This window comes from Paramormyrops kingsleyae, chromosome 23 (assembly GCF_048594095.1).
Source record: "Paramormyrops kingsleyae isolate MSU_618 chromosome 23, PKINGS_0.4, whole genome shotgun sequence".
NCBI classification, from domain to species: domain Eukaryota; kingdom Metazoa; phylum Chordata; class Actinopteri; order Osteoglossiformes; family Mormyridae; genus Paramormyrops; species Paramormyrops kingsleyae.
The window spans coordinates 23,888,114-23,904,660 of NC_132819.1; the positions used below are offsets into that span (position 1 = coordinate 23,888,114).

The 16,547-nt window shown below is 46.3% G+C and overlaps 2 protein-coding genes across 3 annotated transcripts; one reads left to right on the forward strand and one right to left on the reverse strand.

Annotated features, from left to right (window-relative positions):
• Positions 1–304: 304 nt before the first annotated feature.
• On the reverse strand, positions 305–10,493 carry ngly1 (N-glycanase 1). Of its 2 annotated transcripts, none has more exons than XM_023809685.2 (13): positions 10,397–10,493; positions 10,084–10,295; positions 9,290–9,404; positions 8,686–8,913; positions 8,104–8,269; positions 5,688–5,907; positions 5,463–5,584; positions 5,134–5,279; positions 4,330–4,440; positions 2,614–2,784; positions 2,244–2,432; positions 1,387–1,564; positions 305–1,206 (listed from the first exon to the last, which is right to left on the reverse strand). In XM_023809685.2, exons 2-13 carry the CDS (start codon positions 10,182–10,184, stop codon positions 1,031–1,033), a joined length of 1,923 nt encoding a protein of 640 aa, XP_023665453.1. In that variant the 5' UTR covers positions 10,185–10,295; positions 10,397–10,493; the 3' UTR covers positions 305–1,030. The 2 variants fall into 2 exon arrangements, with proteins under 2 accessions (XP_023665453.1, XP_072561754.1); XM_072705653.1 differs by lacking the exon at positions 10,397–10,493 and having other exon boundaries at positions 305–983; positions 1,026–1,206; positions 10,084–10,284.
• Positions 10,494–10,516: 23 nt separating this feature from the next.
• oxsm (3-oxoacyl-ACP synthase, mitochondrial) lies at positions 10,517–13,306 on the forward strand. The gene is made up of 3 exons (XM_023809689.2): positions 10,517–10,566; positions 10,860–11,890; positions 12,577–13,306. Exons 2-3 carry the CDS (start codon positions 10,893–10,895, stop codon positions 12,977–12,979), a joined length of 1,401 nt encoding a protein of 466 aa, XP_023665457.2. The 5' UTR covers positions 10,517–10,566; positions 10,860–10,892; the 3' UTR covers positions 12,980–13,306.
• Positions 13,307–16,547: the final 3,241 nt, after the last annotated feature.

The following is a 16,547-nucleotide window of genomic DNA, read 5'->3' on the forward strand; positions in this document are numbered from 1 at the left end:
AAAGTTGCAATTTGTAATATTTACACACAACATTGACATTCGAAAGCATGATAACCTGTTATCTGTCAAGTCTTATTCCAATCGGTTTCAAAACTTGGGAAATTGCTGTTGCATTGGTTTGGTTCCCTCGGATAAGTTATGGGTGACGTCACCTTGGGGTAACTATATAAAAATGTTTACTGCCCGCCCAGCTGTGAACTCCCCTCTTCACCATTTCCTTTTCTAGTATTGGCAAATGTGCATTACCTGCCAGGTCTTAACAGTTGTGAACACACTGAAGTTCGAAACAAATCTATCCATGCAATGCATTCCACCCTATGATTTTATTGGAAAAATACCTTTAGTTAGTTACCATAGCACAATAATCAAATAAGGTTATAGTACCAACGATGACTGTATATATTGACTCTGTAAAAAAGTTACATTTTTAGCTACAATTTTCTACTAGAATTACCAGGTCCGTATTTTAAGCAAAAGCCAAAATAAAGCGTTTATGTCAGTAGCATGGTGATAGTTACCAGGTACATAAATGTTTCAGGAAGAACAATAAGAGTAAAGAGCTTGTACTGCTCTAGAGACACCAGATGAAATGTCCATTCACAGCCGACTTGACAGACCACAGAACTCCACTAATGGCTTAATAAAACAGAGGTGGATATTTACTTATACTCTGTCCCCTAAGTCACCTCATAACCAGTGGCCGTGCCCCAGCAGATTAATCCAGTCCCTCAAACATGGAAGAACCATCACCACACAGGCCTACTGATGCGACGGTCCGTTAAATGAGACGGGGCTGCGTTTTAACCACAGCGAACCCATGGCTGGGTCCTGGGTCTCCGGTCAGGGCAGGGTGCCAAGTTCCTGGCTAGAGGTGAAACACTGGGGGCCCAGAAAAAGATAAGCATAATGTTCCAAGTGGAAAGGATAGTTCTGATCCCCTTTAATTACGAAGCAACTAAACCCATATCATGAGATCGGTGAGGTGAAGGACCAGCACTCTACACATCGATATAGACCAGGGGCCTTGTCGTCACGCCTCCGTCATCTCTATGGCGATTTCGAGTGAGGAATCCTCCGCCTCTTTCAGACTGTGCCGGAACAGCTGTGAGTGTTGCCATGATGACTCCCCTTCACTTCCGCCAAGCTCCGCTTCCACCACGAGGTCCGTGGATCCAGAGAAATTCGGCGCCGTGTGCATTTTCCCGTCTTAAAGGAGGAAGAAAGTGAAATAAGTTCATGGAAAAAGGAGAAGGACTGCCTGACTTTAAAATTGAAATATCAGGGTTTAATTTTCGCAGGACCATCCACAGGCTGAAGCGCCCTGCTTCCGTGTGCAGGTTTCAGAAGCCCAACTCAAGCAGGATTTCCTGCCAATTCCAGCCATACCTCCTAAGAACTCCACGGTGTCCCGGCCTGATCGCATTCTCCAGCTGACTCGACCAGAGTGAAAGGTCTGACTGCATGCTCTGACCGAAACCGTCTTTATTTTCAGTCCGGTGGGTCCACAGTCAAACCGCCAGCTGAGGTTCCCTGAGGAAGAGCCCTCGGTGTGGGCCAGATAGACCTGGATAGAGGAGAGCAGCGTTAGGAAACCAGCATGGCCGAAGACTGAGGCTGACTACACTGGGAACAGAAGCATCTCCCAAGTTTTTATACCTGAATTAAATTTAAAATTCTGTAATGTTGTGAAGTAACATAACATTGCAATAATAATGCAATAACATAATCTGCAGAATTGAAATGAGCAAGTCTAAATGAAAATGATAAAATACAGCTGTCATGTGATGTTATAAGTAATGTTAATGCCAAGTGTATGAGGGGTAACACCTTCAGGCATCAAAGTAAGTCACTCATTCAAGGTGAGAACTTTGCTTCTCGAATTTCCAACCTGGCAAATGGCTGCTTTTTCTTACTTCACAATTCTCTTCAAACGCTGCTTTAAAGCAGCTTTTCCCAGCCTGCTTCTCAGGGACTCCCAGACAACCTGGGGCTCCCCGAGGACCAGGAATGTCTGAGGTTAGCTGAAGGCACCTAAGATGTCTGAGGTTAGCTGAAGGCACCTAAGATGTCTGAGGTTAGCTGAAAAGGCACCTAAGATGTCTGAGGTTAGGCCGATGTTTAGCCAGGCCCGCCTCACTGCCAATTAGGCAGACTCCTGCAGACGCGACTGACAGAACTCGCTTGGGAGGCTCTGATACGGTCGTCAAAAGACGGCCCACAAACCGCCGGGTTGAGCCGCTCACCATCTGCCAGTCATTCTCCACCTTGCGGAAGACAGAGTCCCATTTCCACGCGCCCCGTTCCCAGCCCTGCAGGGCCTCCTGGCCGCTGGAGACTCGGCAGTACTGGTTCTTCGTTATGCTGTACTGGAGATGGAACCGCTTCATGGTCCTCTCCGTCTCCGTGGGAACAAAGACGTACCCGTCCGCCTTCTGGTGTCAGAAAGCCAACATATGAATAGATCGAAAGGCAGCATATTGGCAACCTGTAACCCCGCCCTCTTGGGCTCCACATCACAAAATCCTAGACCTAATCAAATGAATTTGTTGAATTTCAAAAATACTGGAGATGTGTCTTCATGGTGTGTGCTAGACCGCCTGAACGGACACTCACTGTGGCAGGGGCGCCGGTCTCCCCCCGCGCCATCCTCCAGGCCAGAGAGCCCGACGTGCGCCCCCCCAGTTCGCCTGGCTCGGGCGTCTTGGGGGAGATGAACTCCACTAGCTCTACCAGCAGTCTTTCAAGCAGTTCTTTCCTCCTCTCCGGGCTGAGGGGCTGCTGCTTCTGTGAGACATGGGGGAGCCCTGTTAGTGGCTGCAGTCAGCTTCTGAAACGCGTACTGAGTGAATGGTCGTTAGGGGCTTATTGCAGTAAGCATGAGGCAAGGGACATGCTGGACGGGACGCCGGTGTCTGGGGAAAAGCTACACACACACGGGGAGAACATGCACACTCCACACACACGGGGAGAACATGCACACTCCACACACACGGGGAGAACATGCACACTCCTCACACACGGGGAGAACATGCACACTCCACACACACGGGGAGAACATGCACACTCCTCACACACGGGGAGAACATGCACACTCCACACACACGGGGAGAACATGCACACTCCACACACACGGGGAGAACATGCACACTCCACACACACGGGGAGAACATGCACACTCCACACACACGGGGAGAACATGCACACTCCTCACACACGGGGAGAACATGCACACTCCACACACACGGGGAGAACATGCACACTCCACACACATGGGGAGAACATGCACACTCCACACACACAGAGCCAGGGCTGAGATTCAAACTCACAACCCAGGATGTGAGTGTCTGCAGTACCACCTACTGAACCACCTGTTAAATGCAATGCCAACTTAAAATAATATTGGTAACAAGTAGGTAGGGATGTGCAGGTTTAGCATTCCGTCGCTAATCTTGGTTATAAATCATACCGGTGAATTAATTGTTACTAGTCACTACTTTAGTCACAGTGAATACAGGCCAATTTGAGTTCTCTGACGTTACATGTATCCTTTTCTATGCAGTATACTGTATGGTATTTACTCCCCTTTGTGTTCTGAATGTTACTATTTGACCCCTGTAACAGCAGTTTTTTTCCCTGCTAAATACTTGGACAAGTTGTGCTGATTCGTCCGACTGCATGTATGGTCATTAAAAGCAACCGTATTTAACCCAAATTTTTTATATAATAGGCTTTATGGCAGGCCATTCGTAAGCACAAGCTGTCCGTAAGTCTCTTACCCAGGGACTGTCTGTATTACTGGCCACATTCTGTCCTTGAGGAGATCAAAATGTGACGATGCTGTTGGCTCTTCACCATAAATTGGACTCACTTTACTGAACAAAACCATGCAGATGATGAAAATTATTTTATCATATCAATTTTAATTTAGAAGAGGAGGTCCAGTTGCAAGGATTTTATTTTTACAAATATCCATCCATCCATTTTCTGCCACTTATCTGGGGTCGGGTCGCGGGGGCAGCAGCCTAAGCAGGGATGCCCAGACCTCCCCAGACCTCCCTCTCCCCAGCCACCTCCTGCAGCCCCACTGGAGGCACAGCAAGGCGCTCCCAGGCCTGGGAGAAATAATCTCTCCAGCGTGTCCTTGGTCTGCCCTGGGGCCTCCTCCCGGTTTGAAACTGAAATAACTGCAATCGTGGCTGTTTCTTTCACAATGAACTATATTACCTAATTTCAAACTGCGGCATCCCCACAGGTAGGTGTGTTTACAGACCCTAGTCATGTGCCTCTAAGGACCCAAACTCCGTCCCTAAGGCATTCCCCGAAGCGTACCACAGCATTCAGCTCGTTGACGGTCTGCAGAAGCCATCTCTCTTTAACCTGCGTCCGCCGGGACAGGACCTCTGGGTGCTTACAGGAGTACCTCCATGTGACATCGACCACCTGCAGGGGGAGCCGTACATGTGTTCCAGTAAAACGCATAGTCACCGGAGTCAGAAGTGATACTCATATGGTTAGAGTTTATGAGAGACTAGCAGAGCTTTGTGTTATCTGTCTGCTATTTCAGCGTTTTTCAGCACACCCCCCCAGACACTCCACATCTTTCTTCCCTCCCGGCTGGGGGTCCCCAAGAACTGGATTAATAAACACTGTGCTATTTAAAGGGGCCCAAAGTACACGGCAAAGGGAGTAACTCTCATCACAGAAACCACACTTCTCTAACCTGCCTGAAACGCCTTGTTGGAATTACAGCCCTTATTGGCCACCTACATGGAAGGACTTGCAAGACAGGGGTGAAAGGTGCAGGGCAAGCTGACCAATCAGAGCACACTGGGCCCATCGGGGGTGGGGTTCAAAGATCTAATAGTGTTTGACAGTTATAGACAGGGTGAACAGAGATGTACGAGGAAAAAATGCGTTTTTGAACCATTGAAGCATGCAAGTCCATTGTAGTAAACCCCAAAATTAAATTATGAACAGTGGAAATGAGAATAATAGGGCCCCTTTAATGGAATGCTACACATTTTGAAGACATCACAAGAACTAATTCCATCCCGTATTGTATGAATAAAACAAGTCAGCTCTTACAGTACAACACCTAGCTAAGCACAGTCTCCAGACACACACGTCGTTTACCTGCTCCTTTGAAAAGGCGAGGATGTAAGACAGTTTTTTGCCCCAGCCGACTTCGTACAAGAGTGGCTTATCACACACATTCTCACAGGGGTCGCAGTGCAGCCAGCGCCTCTGCGAGTGAGAGTAGACCTCCGTCCACACGTGGTCTGGACCCAAAGAGAAGACAGGAGATTCACAATCAAATTGTCAGGTCCTGCACATAAGAGACATGCCTGTAAATATCCATTCCAAGAGCACTGAAATGACTTTTTCCCCATAGATCTTCAAGCCCTGCCCCCAGATGAGCCAACTGTGCTCTGATTGGTCAGCTTGGTGATGACTGAACTCACCCGTGCTGTCCCAGATGTACCTGGCCTCCAGCCCTAGTGCTCTACAGCACAGAGTGAAGCAATTAGCCCACTCCCCACAGCGCCCCCTCCTGGTCTCCAGCAGCTTTTCAGGGTTGTTGTACCTGCCGATGGAATTAAAATAACAAAGCCAGTTATCGACACGGCAGAACGATGTGGTGGAACCTTGGCCAATCGCGCCAAAAAGAAAGCACGTCCGTGTCGGACCTGGGGAACCTCGTGGAACGCTGGCAGGAGGTGCAGTGGTGCTTCTCCACCCGGGAGGCGTCCCAGCGTAGGTCGTCGGCCGAAGGGGGCAGCGAACCCATGGACTGGGTCATGCCCCCGCAGCGGCTACAGGGTAGGCAGTTCACCCAGGAGAAGAAGTCTCCTTTGAACCACCGCAGCAGCTCCAGCAACAGCAGGTCGTCCTCCGTCAGATTGCAATCTTAAGATAAGAGTCATTCAAAGGTGTGTCACTGTCACTTTAAATAAGCCACCAAGAGTCACAAAGGAAATCACGGGCAAATGGGATGGTGATATACACAGTACTGCATATCAGGCATTGTATTACATCACAATATAACATGAGAGCATATACAAATTAATAATAACACCACAAAAACTAACATGAATTAGTTCTTCAAAAAGTTATCAATATCTTGTTGGATGGGTAGAAGAATACCATGTCAGGTCTTACACTGCTCCTCAAGGACGTCCCAGTCACCCGACACACGCTATATGGATAAACGTATTGGGACGCCTGGCCATTATACGTGAAGGAACTTTTAGGACATCCTATTCTAAATTCATAGGCATATAGGTCCTTTGCAGCTAGCTAGCTTGAGCTCAGGACTCTGTGTGGGCCAGTCAAGTTCTTCCACATCAAACTCAACAATGTCTTTAAAGACCTTGCTTTTTGCACTGGGGCAGAGTCATGCTGGAACAGAAGAGGACCTTCCTCAAACTGTTCCCACGAAGTTGATTTGTCCAAAAAAATCATTAAGAGTTCTCTTCACTGGAACTAAGGGGCCAATCCCAACCCCTGAAAAACAACCCCATACCATTATCCCTCCTCCACCGAACTGTACAGCTGGCACAATCCAGTCAAGACCAGTGCATCAGACTGCCAGACAGAGCAGCCTGATCTATCACTCCACAGAACACATTCCCACTGCTCTAGGGTCCAGTGGCGGCGAGCTTTACGCCACTCCATCCGATGCTTGGCATTGCTGTTGGTGACGTGATGTTTGCCTGCAGCTGCTCGGCCACGGAAGCCCGTTCCATGCAGCTCCCAGCGCACGGTTTTGTGCTGCAGTTAATATCAGAGGAAGTTTGGAACTCTGCTGTTATTGAGTCAACAGGGCACTGGTGACCTTTGGGCACTTAGCAACCCCACTCTGTTATTTGAGGTGTTGTTCTTAAATGCTTCCTCTGCAATAATATCAGTTACAGATCGTGGAATATAAAACGAAGAAATTTCACAAAATTACTTATCGCAAAGGTGACATCCTATGACAGTTCGACACTTCACCGAGCTCTTCAGTACGACCCATTCTGTTTCCAAAGCTGACTGCATGGCTAGGTGCTTCATTCTATACACCTGTGACAATGGGTCTCAATGCAACACCTGAATCTAATGATAAAGAGCTTTGTCAATACCTTTGTTCATATAGTGTATTAGTTACATTTCACCATCAGCTCACTTAACTAATTGATTTAGTTTTAAAAAAAGAGCTAGTGTGGCTTTTTTGATGAGCTAAACAAGGTGCTTTAGTGGTTGACTCAAAAAATACACAGGTGTGTTGGACAGTTACTGCAAATACTGGGGTGATTTTAGGAGAGGTTCTGTAATGGCGAAGCTGACACACGTTGACAGACGCAATACCATGGTTTTACACCGTTATGAAAATCATTTAAACAGCGTTTTCTTTCACCATCTCAGTAGGGTTGGACCAAGTGACAATGCACGGTACTTTACATCCAACTAAGATAACCACTTATCACATGTAACCTAGAGACAATTCCAGCAAACTCAGGCCAGATTATATACACAAATACTTCAATGCCTTTGGAGATAATGACAGAGTCTGCAGTAAGACAGTAACGCTTCTATGCAAAGCGTCCAGTTTGTGCCACACAAAAACAAACTCCACGGAAGACAGATCACCCCCACCCTGAGCAGAATCGTGATGTGAGCAAATTTAAAGTAGTCATATTTTTTTGAGAATAAAACCGCGCAGAGCTCCAGGTTAACAGGTAGGTGCCAGAAGGCATAAACAATTTTCCACTGAGCTTCACCATCTGTCTACAGTTATGGATAGTCCCTTTTTATTTTTCCCCAATATGAATAACAAAGCATGTTGTGGAGCTCAAATGTGATTAAATACAATTTTTCAAATAGCCTAGTGTTCACTCAGCCCTACGTCCACTGGCCATTAGTGATGGACGAAATGGCACTTCATGAACCATTTGCTATATTTATTGACCCCACTAGATGGCGCTCTTGGTTTGCTTTGAGGCGTGCTTTGGTGCTCTCTATTCAAAAAAGCGCACATCTACTGAGTCCAAAAAAGTTCAGCAAATGGTTCATGAAACTTGTCCATCAGTACTCGCCACGTCGTTCCGATAGATTCATCCCTACCTGGATCCGACTTCCTGGCCTGCTCCAGCTTCTCCTGGGACGCGCTCTGGAGCTGAGTTTGTGGGATGCAGGCCAGGGCCTTCTGCTGCAGGGCGGGGTTCTCATACACCATGACATGCTGGCTGTTCGCCTGCACTGTCCTGAAGAAGCTCATGCTGTTCTCCTGCTGTGGGGGGGGACAGGGAGTCGCGTGAGACTCAATGGCGTGGCACAATTCACGATTTCTGAGAGGAAGGAGGGCGATCCGGCAGCCAGATGGTCCAGGTCGGCTATTCTGGTCAAGATTCTCAAGCCATAAACTGAAAATGTGCTTTATGCAGGTTGTCGTGACCCATTTCCCTACTTTGGAAATAATGGACTGATGCATTGATTGTTTGGATTTAACAGGCTCTTAAATTAACTGACCTCTTTGGAGACCCTACAATAACTTTCTAATAATTTTCTCCCCATCCCCCCCCCACAATTTTTTTTTACCTTCCCCTGGGATGGAATGAACGTTATGTGAACCACAAAAACGGAATCACAAGCTTTCAGGTTCACTAACAGGAACTGGTTGTTGTAAAAACATGTCAAAAGCATTACCACAGGGACTGCGTGTGCGGCTGGCTGGACGGCCAGAGGTCTGACGGAAGGGGAAGGGGCTGGCACTCTGTCAGTCAGGCTGGCTTGGGATTGGCTGCCGATGGGGGCGGCGGCTTCAGAAGCCTGCCCCAATTGGAGCCTCTGCTCCCTCTCCACTGCTATGGACTCCCGGATCCGCCTCAGCTGCTCCACAGAGGCAGTCTTCGGGAACACTAGATGTGTTTCAGCCTGGAATGACATTAATGACACATTATTTGACATTTCAAAACATGCTTGATCAGTGGGCGTTTGTCACATACACAGAACACTGTCCAAGGTATCATAAAACAGTTCTAAATGAACATGCTTTTCTTCATGCACATTAGAGATAATTCTGCATGCTAGAACAGCATCTTAAACTAGCATTCCCTCTTTATTAAATCAAGATTCTTTAAAGAATCAAAACTTTAAACATTCTGTTAGTCCAGCTATTAATTCTCTAAATACCTTACATCTTAGATATTCGGTGTATATAAAAGTTTTTAATGCAACTCTTTAGTATTATGGAGCTTCTGGGTTTCCTATATATTCACACATTAATGTCAGTAAAATTCCTTAAAATGACCTCTTCGAATCCCATCTCAAAGAGACACTCCACAGCTCCTCGGATAGGCAGAAGCCTGGTAGAAAATGTGGGGTTTCCGATCCGTATAGATCTGTATTTCTCTTCGTTTGGATTCCTTCCATGTGGAAAAATATACAAATGGTACTCGCGTCAAACCTTATCGGGGTACATTTATTTGCTCACTAGAAATACGGAACTTGACTGTTTTATTAGTCTGAGCTTAAATATCTATATTTGCTTCGTAATTAATGCACTCTGCTCATCATGTAATAAAAGCAGCACGAATATAATGGTGTATAGCATGCACCAGTGCTGTTACACGCAGGAACAACAAGTGTCGCATATTCTTTGATTCAGTGTCAGTACAAACGCTCCAGCTAGGACGGAGAAACAATAATTATCAAGGAGACCATTCCTGAGGTTTCATACCCTCGGGAATAAAAGAACATAATTTTGCTCATTCCATTATTAGGTGAGAGACAGCTTATCGCGTATTTAAAGCGGTCTGCATCCACAAATATTACCGTTAGACAGACAGACACAGGTCACTGCCATTAAGAGCGAGGTCGGCACAGTCCAAAACGCGGTACATTAAACGTAGTACATTTTTCCTTTTCAAAATGAATGTAAACAGGACTGCATAGCTAAAACGAAGAAACCAGCTAGTTGTTTTTGAGTGCTATCTATCAGACCAACTCTGTACATCTTCTGTGGAGATGACACGGCACAATGTGGCGAAATGAAACCAAATCTGTTCATAACACACCACGACCGAGACTCAAATCGAGGATTACCTAAGAATGTTGTCAGCATAAGTCAGCAACAGTTTTGAGGCGTCCAAGAAAACGTCGTTGGGGTTTTCGCACAGTGCTGAGACCCCCTGAAATTCAGCCATGGTACCACGGCTCTAAGAGACCAGCCGCTCCGCGACACCTTTCCGCTTCGCTCTTCCTCGTAGCAGACTGTCCGACTCACGTTATTATGAGCCAGGTGGCCGTCAGTATGCCTGAACAAAAAAACATCAACATATCATTCGTTTAATCATAAATTGAAGTAAGTTGTCTTTAGTTGTAGCAAAAAATATTTTAGTAAAGACATAACTATTACATGCTAATCTGTTTTGGTGAATATGATCGATATTTTACGCAAAGAAAAAGGCAAACGGATGAGGGTTTCTAAAGCCGAAAAGTGCCTCTGGTCTAGGTCGCGATTATGACCGTGGGTGTCTGATGAGTTAAACGGGTAGTGGCTTTGCGTAACCGTCGTCTGCCTAATCTGTATGTATTATCTTTTAGAGCTAGCTGATTGACTAGGTTATTAGCTAATTTAGCTGATTTGTTTACGTTCCGTTAATAGCTAAAAATATAGTGAAGCGATGAATCAGGTTTTTTTTTCTCCATAATCCTTGTTAATTTTGTATGTGTTATGGCATTCTCTGGATTCGTCGATGTTGACTAGCCTAACTACAAATACAAATTAATTGTATTAGCTAACTCTGCCAGTTTTCGTAAAGTATTTATTAAATATTATACCCTAAATAAAAATAAATATGAACTAATTTATCTTTCAGAAATGGTTTTATGACACCACAGTGAATGTCAACATGCATGTCGTTTTATTGTCACGCTGGGAAAAGTTGCTTATGAAATTACCCAAGTCAAAACTCTTAAACGCAAAGGCTTTCATGTGTATGAACTCCCACGTGAGGCACTTCAGCGCGCCCCCTCCTGCCAGGTCACGGAGGCGTGTGGTAATCACGGGGATAGGACTCGTCTGTCCCCTTGGGTCCGGGACCACTATACCCTGGGAGCGCTTGATCCGTAGCGAGAGTGGAATAATCAGTCTGGACCCAGAGGAATACAGGACTGTTCCCTGCAAAGTGGCAGCGTGTGTTCCTAGAGGGGACGGCGATGGGGAGTTCAAGGAGGAGAGGTTTGCCTCACGGGTGGAAATCGGCAGCATGTCCCCGGCCAGTGTGATGGCACTGGCTGCGGCAGATCTGGCACTGAAGGACTCAGGGTGGTACCCCACCAGCCCTGAGGAGCAGCTGTCCACGGGGGTGGCTGTCGGGATGGGCATGGTACCCCTGGATGAAATCTCTCGCACCGCCAGCTTGTTTCAATCTAAAGGTTACAACAAGGTCAGTCCTTTCTTCGTGCCCCGGATCCTGCTCAACATGGCCGCCGGGCACATCAGCATCAGGCACCGTCTGAAAGGCCCCAACCACGCCGTGTCCACAGCTTGCACCACGGGGGCACATGCCGTTGGCGACGCCGCCAGGTTCATCGCTCATGGAGACGCGCAAGCCATGGTAGCCGGGGGCACAGAGGCCAGCGTTTGCCCGTTAGCCATCGCGGGCTTTGCGCGGGCACGTGCCCTGAGCACCAGCTGGAACTCCGAGCCCAGGCTGTCCTCGCGGCCCTTTCACCCGGAGCGGGAGGGCTTCGTCATGGGAGAAGGGGCTGCCTTGATGGTGCTGGAGGAACATGGGCAAGCAGTGGCCAGGGGGGCCAGGATATACGCTGAGGTGCTCGGCTATGGGCTCTCAGGGGACGCCAGCCACATAACCTCCCCCACTGCTGATGGGGACGGGGCGTTCAGGTACCGGCCCTGTCCCGTCAGAGAGGAACACGCAGGAAGTCACCTCTCAGTTCTGCAGGACCTTGCTTTACATCTATGTAACTTTAGGGGGAAAAAAATAACGACAAACTGTTTAATTTATTATTTACATGGGGCGGTTCTACATGTGGGGAGTTTGCATGTTCTCCCTGTGCCAAATTGCCAGTAGATAGTTGTGAATGTGTGTTGGTTTTTATTTTATTTTATAAAAATTCATAACTGCAATGAAAAAACTAAAAATGCAAAAACACTCATATTTTGCTTGGTTACTTATGGTTATGTTTAGGGCTGGGTGGGGGTTACGGTCGTCATAGTTAGCGTTAGCATTTTTCCCATAAAGATGAGCGGTCCCCATAAAGATATGATTACACGACTGTGTGTGTGTGTGTGTGTGTGCACCCGCCTTGGCTCCCTGTCTTTGGTTATTCCCTGTCCTGTGCCCTTTTCTTCCTGACCCTCGTGACTGTGCATAGTGAGAATAAAAAAGGGATGGATGGATATTATTTACATTCAAAATGCCCTTTTGTACTTTTGAAATTGTCTTTAAGAAGGAGTAAGGATAGGTTACTAAACAAAATACTTTCCTTTTTAGGCCTTATGAATTTGTATGGTTTACAAGGAGTGATTTGAAGTAAAGTGACTAAACGTAACATTTGTTTGACTTTTAGGTGCATGTCTGCAGCTCTCCACGATGCTGGGGTGAACCCAGAGGAAGTGTCTTATGTGAACGCGCATGCGACCTCCACACCACTAGGGGATGCTGCTGAGAATGCAGCCATCAAAAGGCTCTTCGGGCAGCACGCTTACTGCATGGCTGTGTCCTCCACCAAGGGGGCCACAGGCCACCTGCTGGGGGCAGCCGGCGCCTTGGAGGCGGCTTTCACCGCCTTGACGTGCTACCATGCTACCCTGCCCCCCACGCTAAACTTGGACCGGACCGACCCGGAGTTTGACCTGAACTATGTGCCCTGCACTGCCCAGCCGTGGAGGACAGAGGGCCGTCGGGTCGCCCTCACTAATTCCTTTGGCTTTGGTGGTACCAATGCATCCCTGTGTCTCGCCAGCATTTAAGGGGCCGCTTCCAGGATCCGTCATTTTTGTGTCCAGGGATTTAGTTGCTGCGTAATAAACTGCTCTTTCATTTATAAATCCTCTTGAATGCTGCGCTTTGCCAGGAGTGAGTTTGAAGCTAAATCAATTCACAATTAGCAGGAATATTGAGTAAAACCAGCACAGTCTGCACCCTTGGCAGTAGATGGCAGCAATTTGCTAGATGAAGCAGCAACTTCCAGTAGCACCCGGTGCTCACATTTACTTTATTGTCCCTCTAATACCAAAAAACATGTGAACAATGGTGCAGCACACTTGAAATTGACTAATAAACCGAGATGAACTCTTTTTGCTTTCATTTGTATTTATTTAGTCTCAAAATGTTTAGATGTCTATCAAATTAAGCTAAATCACGTTAATAATATAAAAAGCTAGTTCTTATTTCTTTAGAAATGCTAGCTGTTATTATGGCTGTTGCATTTTGGTGACGACGACCAACACGACCGCGGTGCAGAGATGAAAATAGTACGACAGCTGAGGTATTTGGGACAGACTGAGTTTGCTTTCTTCCTTTTGATTCACAGACATGACTGGTCCTGTTTAATAAGGATTTATCTGTATGCTTTATACTGAGGTACCTCTACCAAAACATGTCATAAAATAAGTGTTTTACTAATAAATATTACTAATTGACATGAAATAAAGGGCTCTAAATAAGTAGCATAATGTAAGAGGTATAACCCTGTCCAAGATAAGTGAAGGAAAATGGACGATTAAGTAGTGAATGTGGGAAGTTGGAATGAAGCCTTATGTTGCCTGTAATGTAGAGAGATTCTCGCAGAATTATCTGTTACCACCAGATGGTGCAAAGTCCTTCTACAGAATAAAAATTATTGATTTTATTTTGTAAGCTACATGAGACTTACAGATGAAAATGTATTCACTTAATAAACGCTCATTCAGATCTGATAGGAAGTTATGCTGATTCTATGCCGTAAGAGAGGAGATAATCCACACCGCTGTTACCTGATATTCCTGCAAACTGGGGGATGTCTATTTCTGTCTCCCCAGTTTAATGTTCTGCCAGGTACCTGTTATATTGTTGGCTGAGTTTTCCTGATACTTCTGTAGCTGTTCAGGTACTGTATCAGTACGCTTGTGGTTACATAATCCGATCCAGTTACACTTCTGCAGAGCCTACAAGTAACTCGAGGAAGGAAATAAAGGAAACAGTTGAGTAAACAATGGGTATAAAACATAGTGAAAGCAGGTGCTTCTGCACACATATTTCGGGCTTAATTAACATGCTATCGTCATGTGCTAATATGCTGGACAGGCCCAGGTGCCCACTATTTAGGTTAACTTGGCATGTAAGGGGCTTGAAAGTCAGCTACTGGCAGCTGTGGATGACAGAACACACTTCTCCTCTGCTATTATTTACACCAAGATGCAAGAAAAGCAGGCGCGGACTGGGGAATTGGGGAATTTGCCCGATGGGGCTCTCTTATAAGGGCGGGGCTTCTTCCCCGACCCCGGTATTATATAACCCATGTACCCGGGGTGTCCAGATCGTTGGTTGGTCTCAGCGTGTTTCCAGGTCGATCGGAGATGGCAGGAGGTGATTAATGGCTAATGCTTTATTTCTTTGAAGGACCAAACCACCCCCCCATCCACCCTCCCTCCTTCAGCAGCAAATCCTCAGGCTGCTTTTTGTTGCCAGTCTGACCCTGAAAGGAAGTCCAAAAATTCTGAATCAGTTGGCTGCAAATGTCAACCACACTTTGAAGCATACTGTGCTGGGGTTTCAGTACGTAAACCCCCTTTTCACACCTAAAAATACACCAAAAAAAAAAAACTTTTGTGAGTAAAGTGTAGGGAAAAAAAACCCACTGGAAATGATCTACTTTAGAATGGTCATATGGTCTGATGACCCCTTTTCACACCTAAAAATACACCAAAAAAAAACTTTTGTGAGTGAAGTGTAGGAAAAAACAACACAGGAAATGATCTACTTTAGAATGGTCATATGGTCTGATGAGTCACCATGTTCTCTATGAATGGGACAAGATGGGTAGTAGGATCTTCCAGAATGACAGTGCCTCCGTCCACATGGCACGAATGGCTGCTGATTGGTTCGATGAGCATCACGATGATGCCAACCATACGTCATGGCCGTCCTGCTCCATCTCAACCCAAATGAGCTCTTCGCGAAGATGTTGCCAAAGACAACCTTCTCCACTGCCATCAACAGAATACAAAATTTCTGAATTCCGGGTGAAATAATGTTCTTGCATTCACCCAGCAGGGTGCAGGAGAGTCGGGGAATCTACGCCATGGTCACTAACGCCGTTCATGTGTCACGCGGTGTCAGAGTCAGAGGTGAAGATCCCCCTATTTTGGCCATTGTGTATATGTGCAGTATGCGATTGTGTATGAACAAAACGATAATCACACATGACATAAGGATGCGTGCAGCTTCACAAAGCTTACAGCATAGAATGGCTGAACTCTAATTTCTGAGCAGAGCTGTGCAGAAGGGATTTCGTGCAGCTCTCATCAAATAATCATAACAACATATTATAAATATAACACTTCTAATGCAACCTTCCCAAATTCCTTTGACAGGATGGAAGTTATTTTACTAGTTATTTACTAGTACCTAGTACAGCACTTCCTGGGGACAATTTGTTCACGTAGTTCTGCTTGAAAAGGGATCAATCCTGATTTATCACTCTGTATCAAACCAAACTTTATCAAACACTGGTGTGTATTCTCTTGACACCAACATTATCGATTTCTTTGATATTTTACTGCCCACGGCTAAAGGAAGCAACTGAATGGAAAGAATATTGTTCATTAGCCTTGACTCAGAGTCCACTTTCAAGCCGGACGAGATTCTGCTGAAGGGCAGCGTGGCGGCTCTAAAGCCCTGAGGCCTCTCACCTCCGCCGTTATGCCTTCATTTCCTGCTGTGGCTCAGTTTGAGTGTTCGCCCTCTGTCCGTGTGGCCTTCCTCCCAAGATGAGTAAGGTTAGGTTAACCAGTGTTTCTAAATTTCCCTTGATAGGCTAACCTAAGCTGTATGTATGTAGGTATGTATGTATGTGTAATAATAAAGAAAAGAAGCATAAAGATGAAAAAAGATTTTTGAAAAATGAGGTAAGTATGTAACTAAAGCAACAGTATGCATATGCAAAAAGGTATATACAGCACAAATGACCTGCCATGGGTATATGTGCCCTGCGATGGACTGGCATCCTGTGCAGGGTGCCCCCTGCCTCTTACCCAGGGGCTAATGAACAGGCTTGGTTAGGGGTGGTTCTCAATGCCAAGAAAGCAAAGATCGTACCTGTGACCTTGGCCAGAGCAGCCATGCTAACTTCTTCGTCGTTCTCCTCTTTTCCTGGTGTGGTTGCTAACGTTTGATACAGCGTCACATTCGCTTTGACTTTCTAGAAATAATTTCATAGTTACTAATATTTGGTGGTATCATTTTGGGGAGAGGAGCCAGAAGAGGGATCTGCGGAAAGGGCAGCTTAGGGACCCCGGCACTGGGTTACCTGCCAGCGCCTCCAGCCGCAAGCTCCTG

What these genes read in the sequence shown, in the direction of transcription:
- ngly1 (XM_023809685.2), bottom strand. Translation starts at nt 10,184, where the DNA reads ATGGCTGAATTTCAGGGGGTCTCAGCACTGTGCGAAAACCCCAACGAC. An exon ending in TATGCTGACAACATTCTTAG is followed by an intron (nt 9,405 to 10,083) that starts GTAATCCTCGAT and finishes TCCACATGGAAG; the next exon opens with GAATCCAAACGAAGAGAAAT. An exon ending in GGCCAGGAAGTCGGATCCAG is followed by an intron (nt 5,908 to 8,103) that starts GTAGGGATGAAT and finishes TCTTATCTTAAG; the next exon opens with ATTGCAATCTGACGGAGGAC.
- oxsm (XM_023809689.2), top strand. Translation starts at nt 10,893, where the DNA reads ATGCATGTCGTTTTATTGTCACGCTGGGAAAAGTTGCTTATGAAATTA. An exon ending in GATGGGGACGGGGCGTTCAG is followed by an intron (nt 11,891 to 12,576) that starts GTACCGGCCCTG and finishes TTTGACTTTTAG; the next exon opens with GTGCATGTCTGCAGCTCTCC.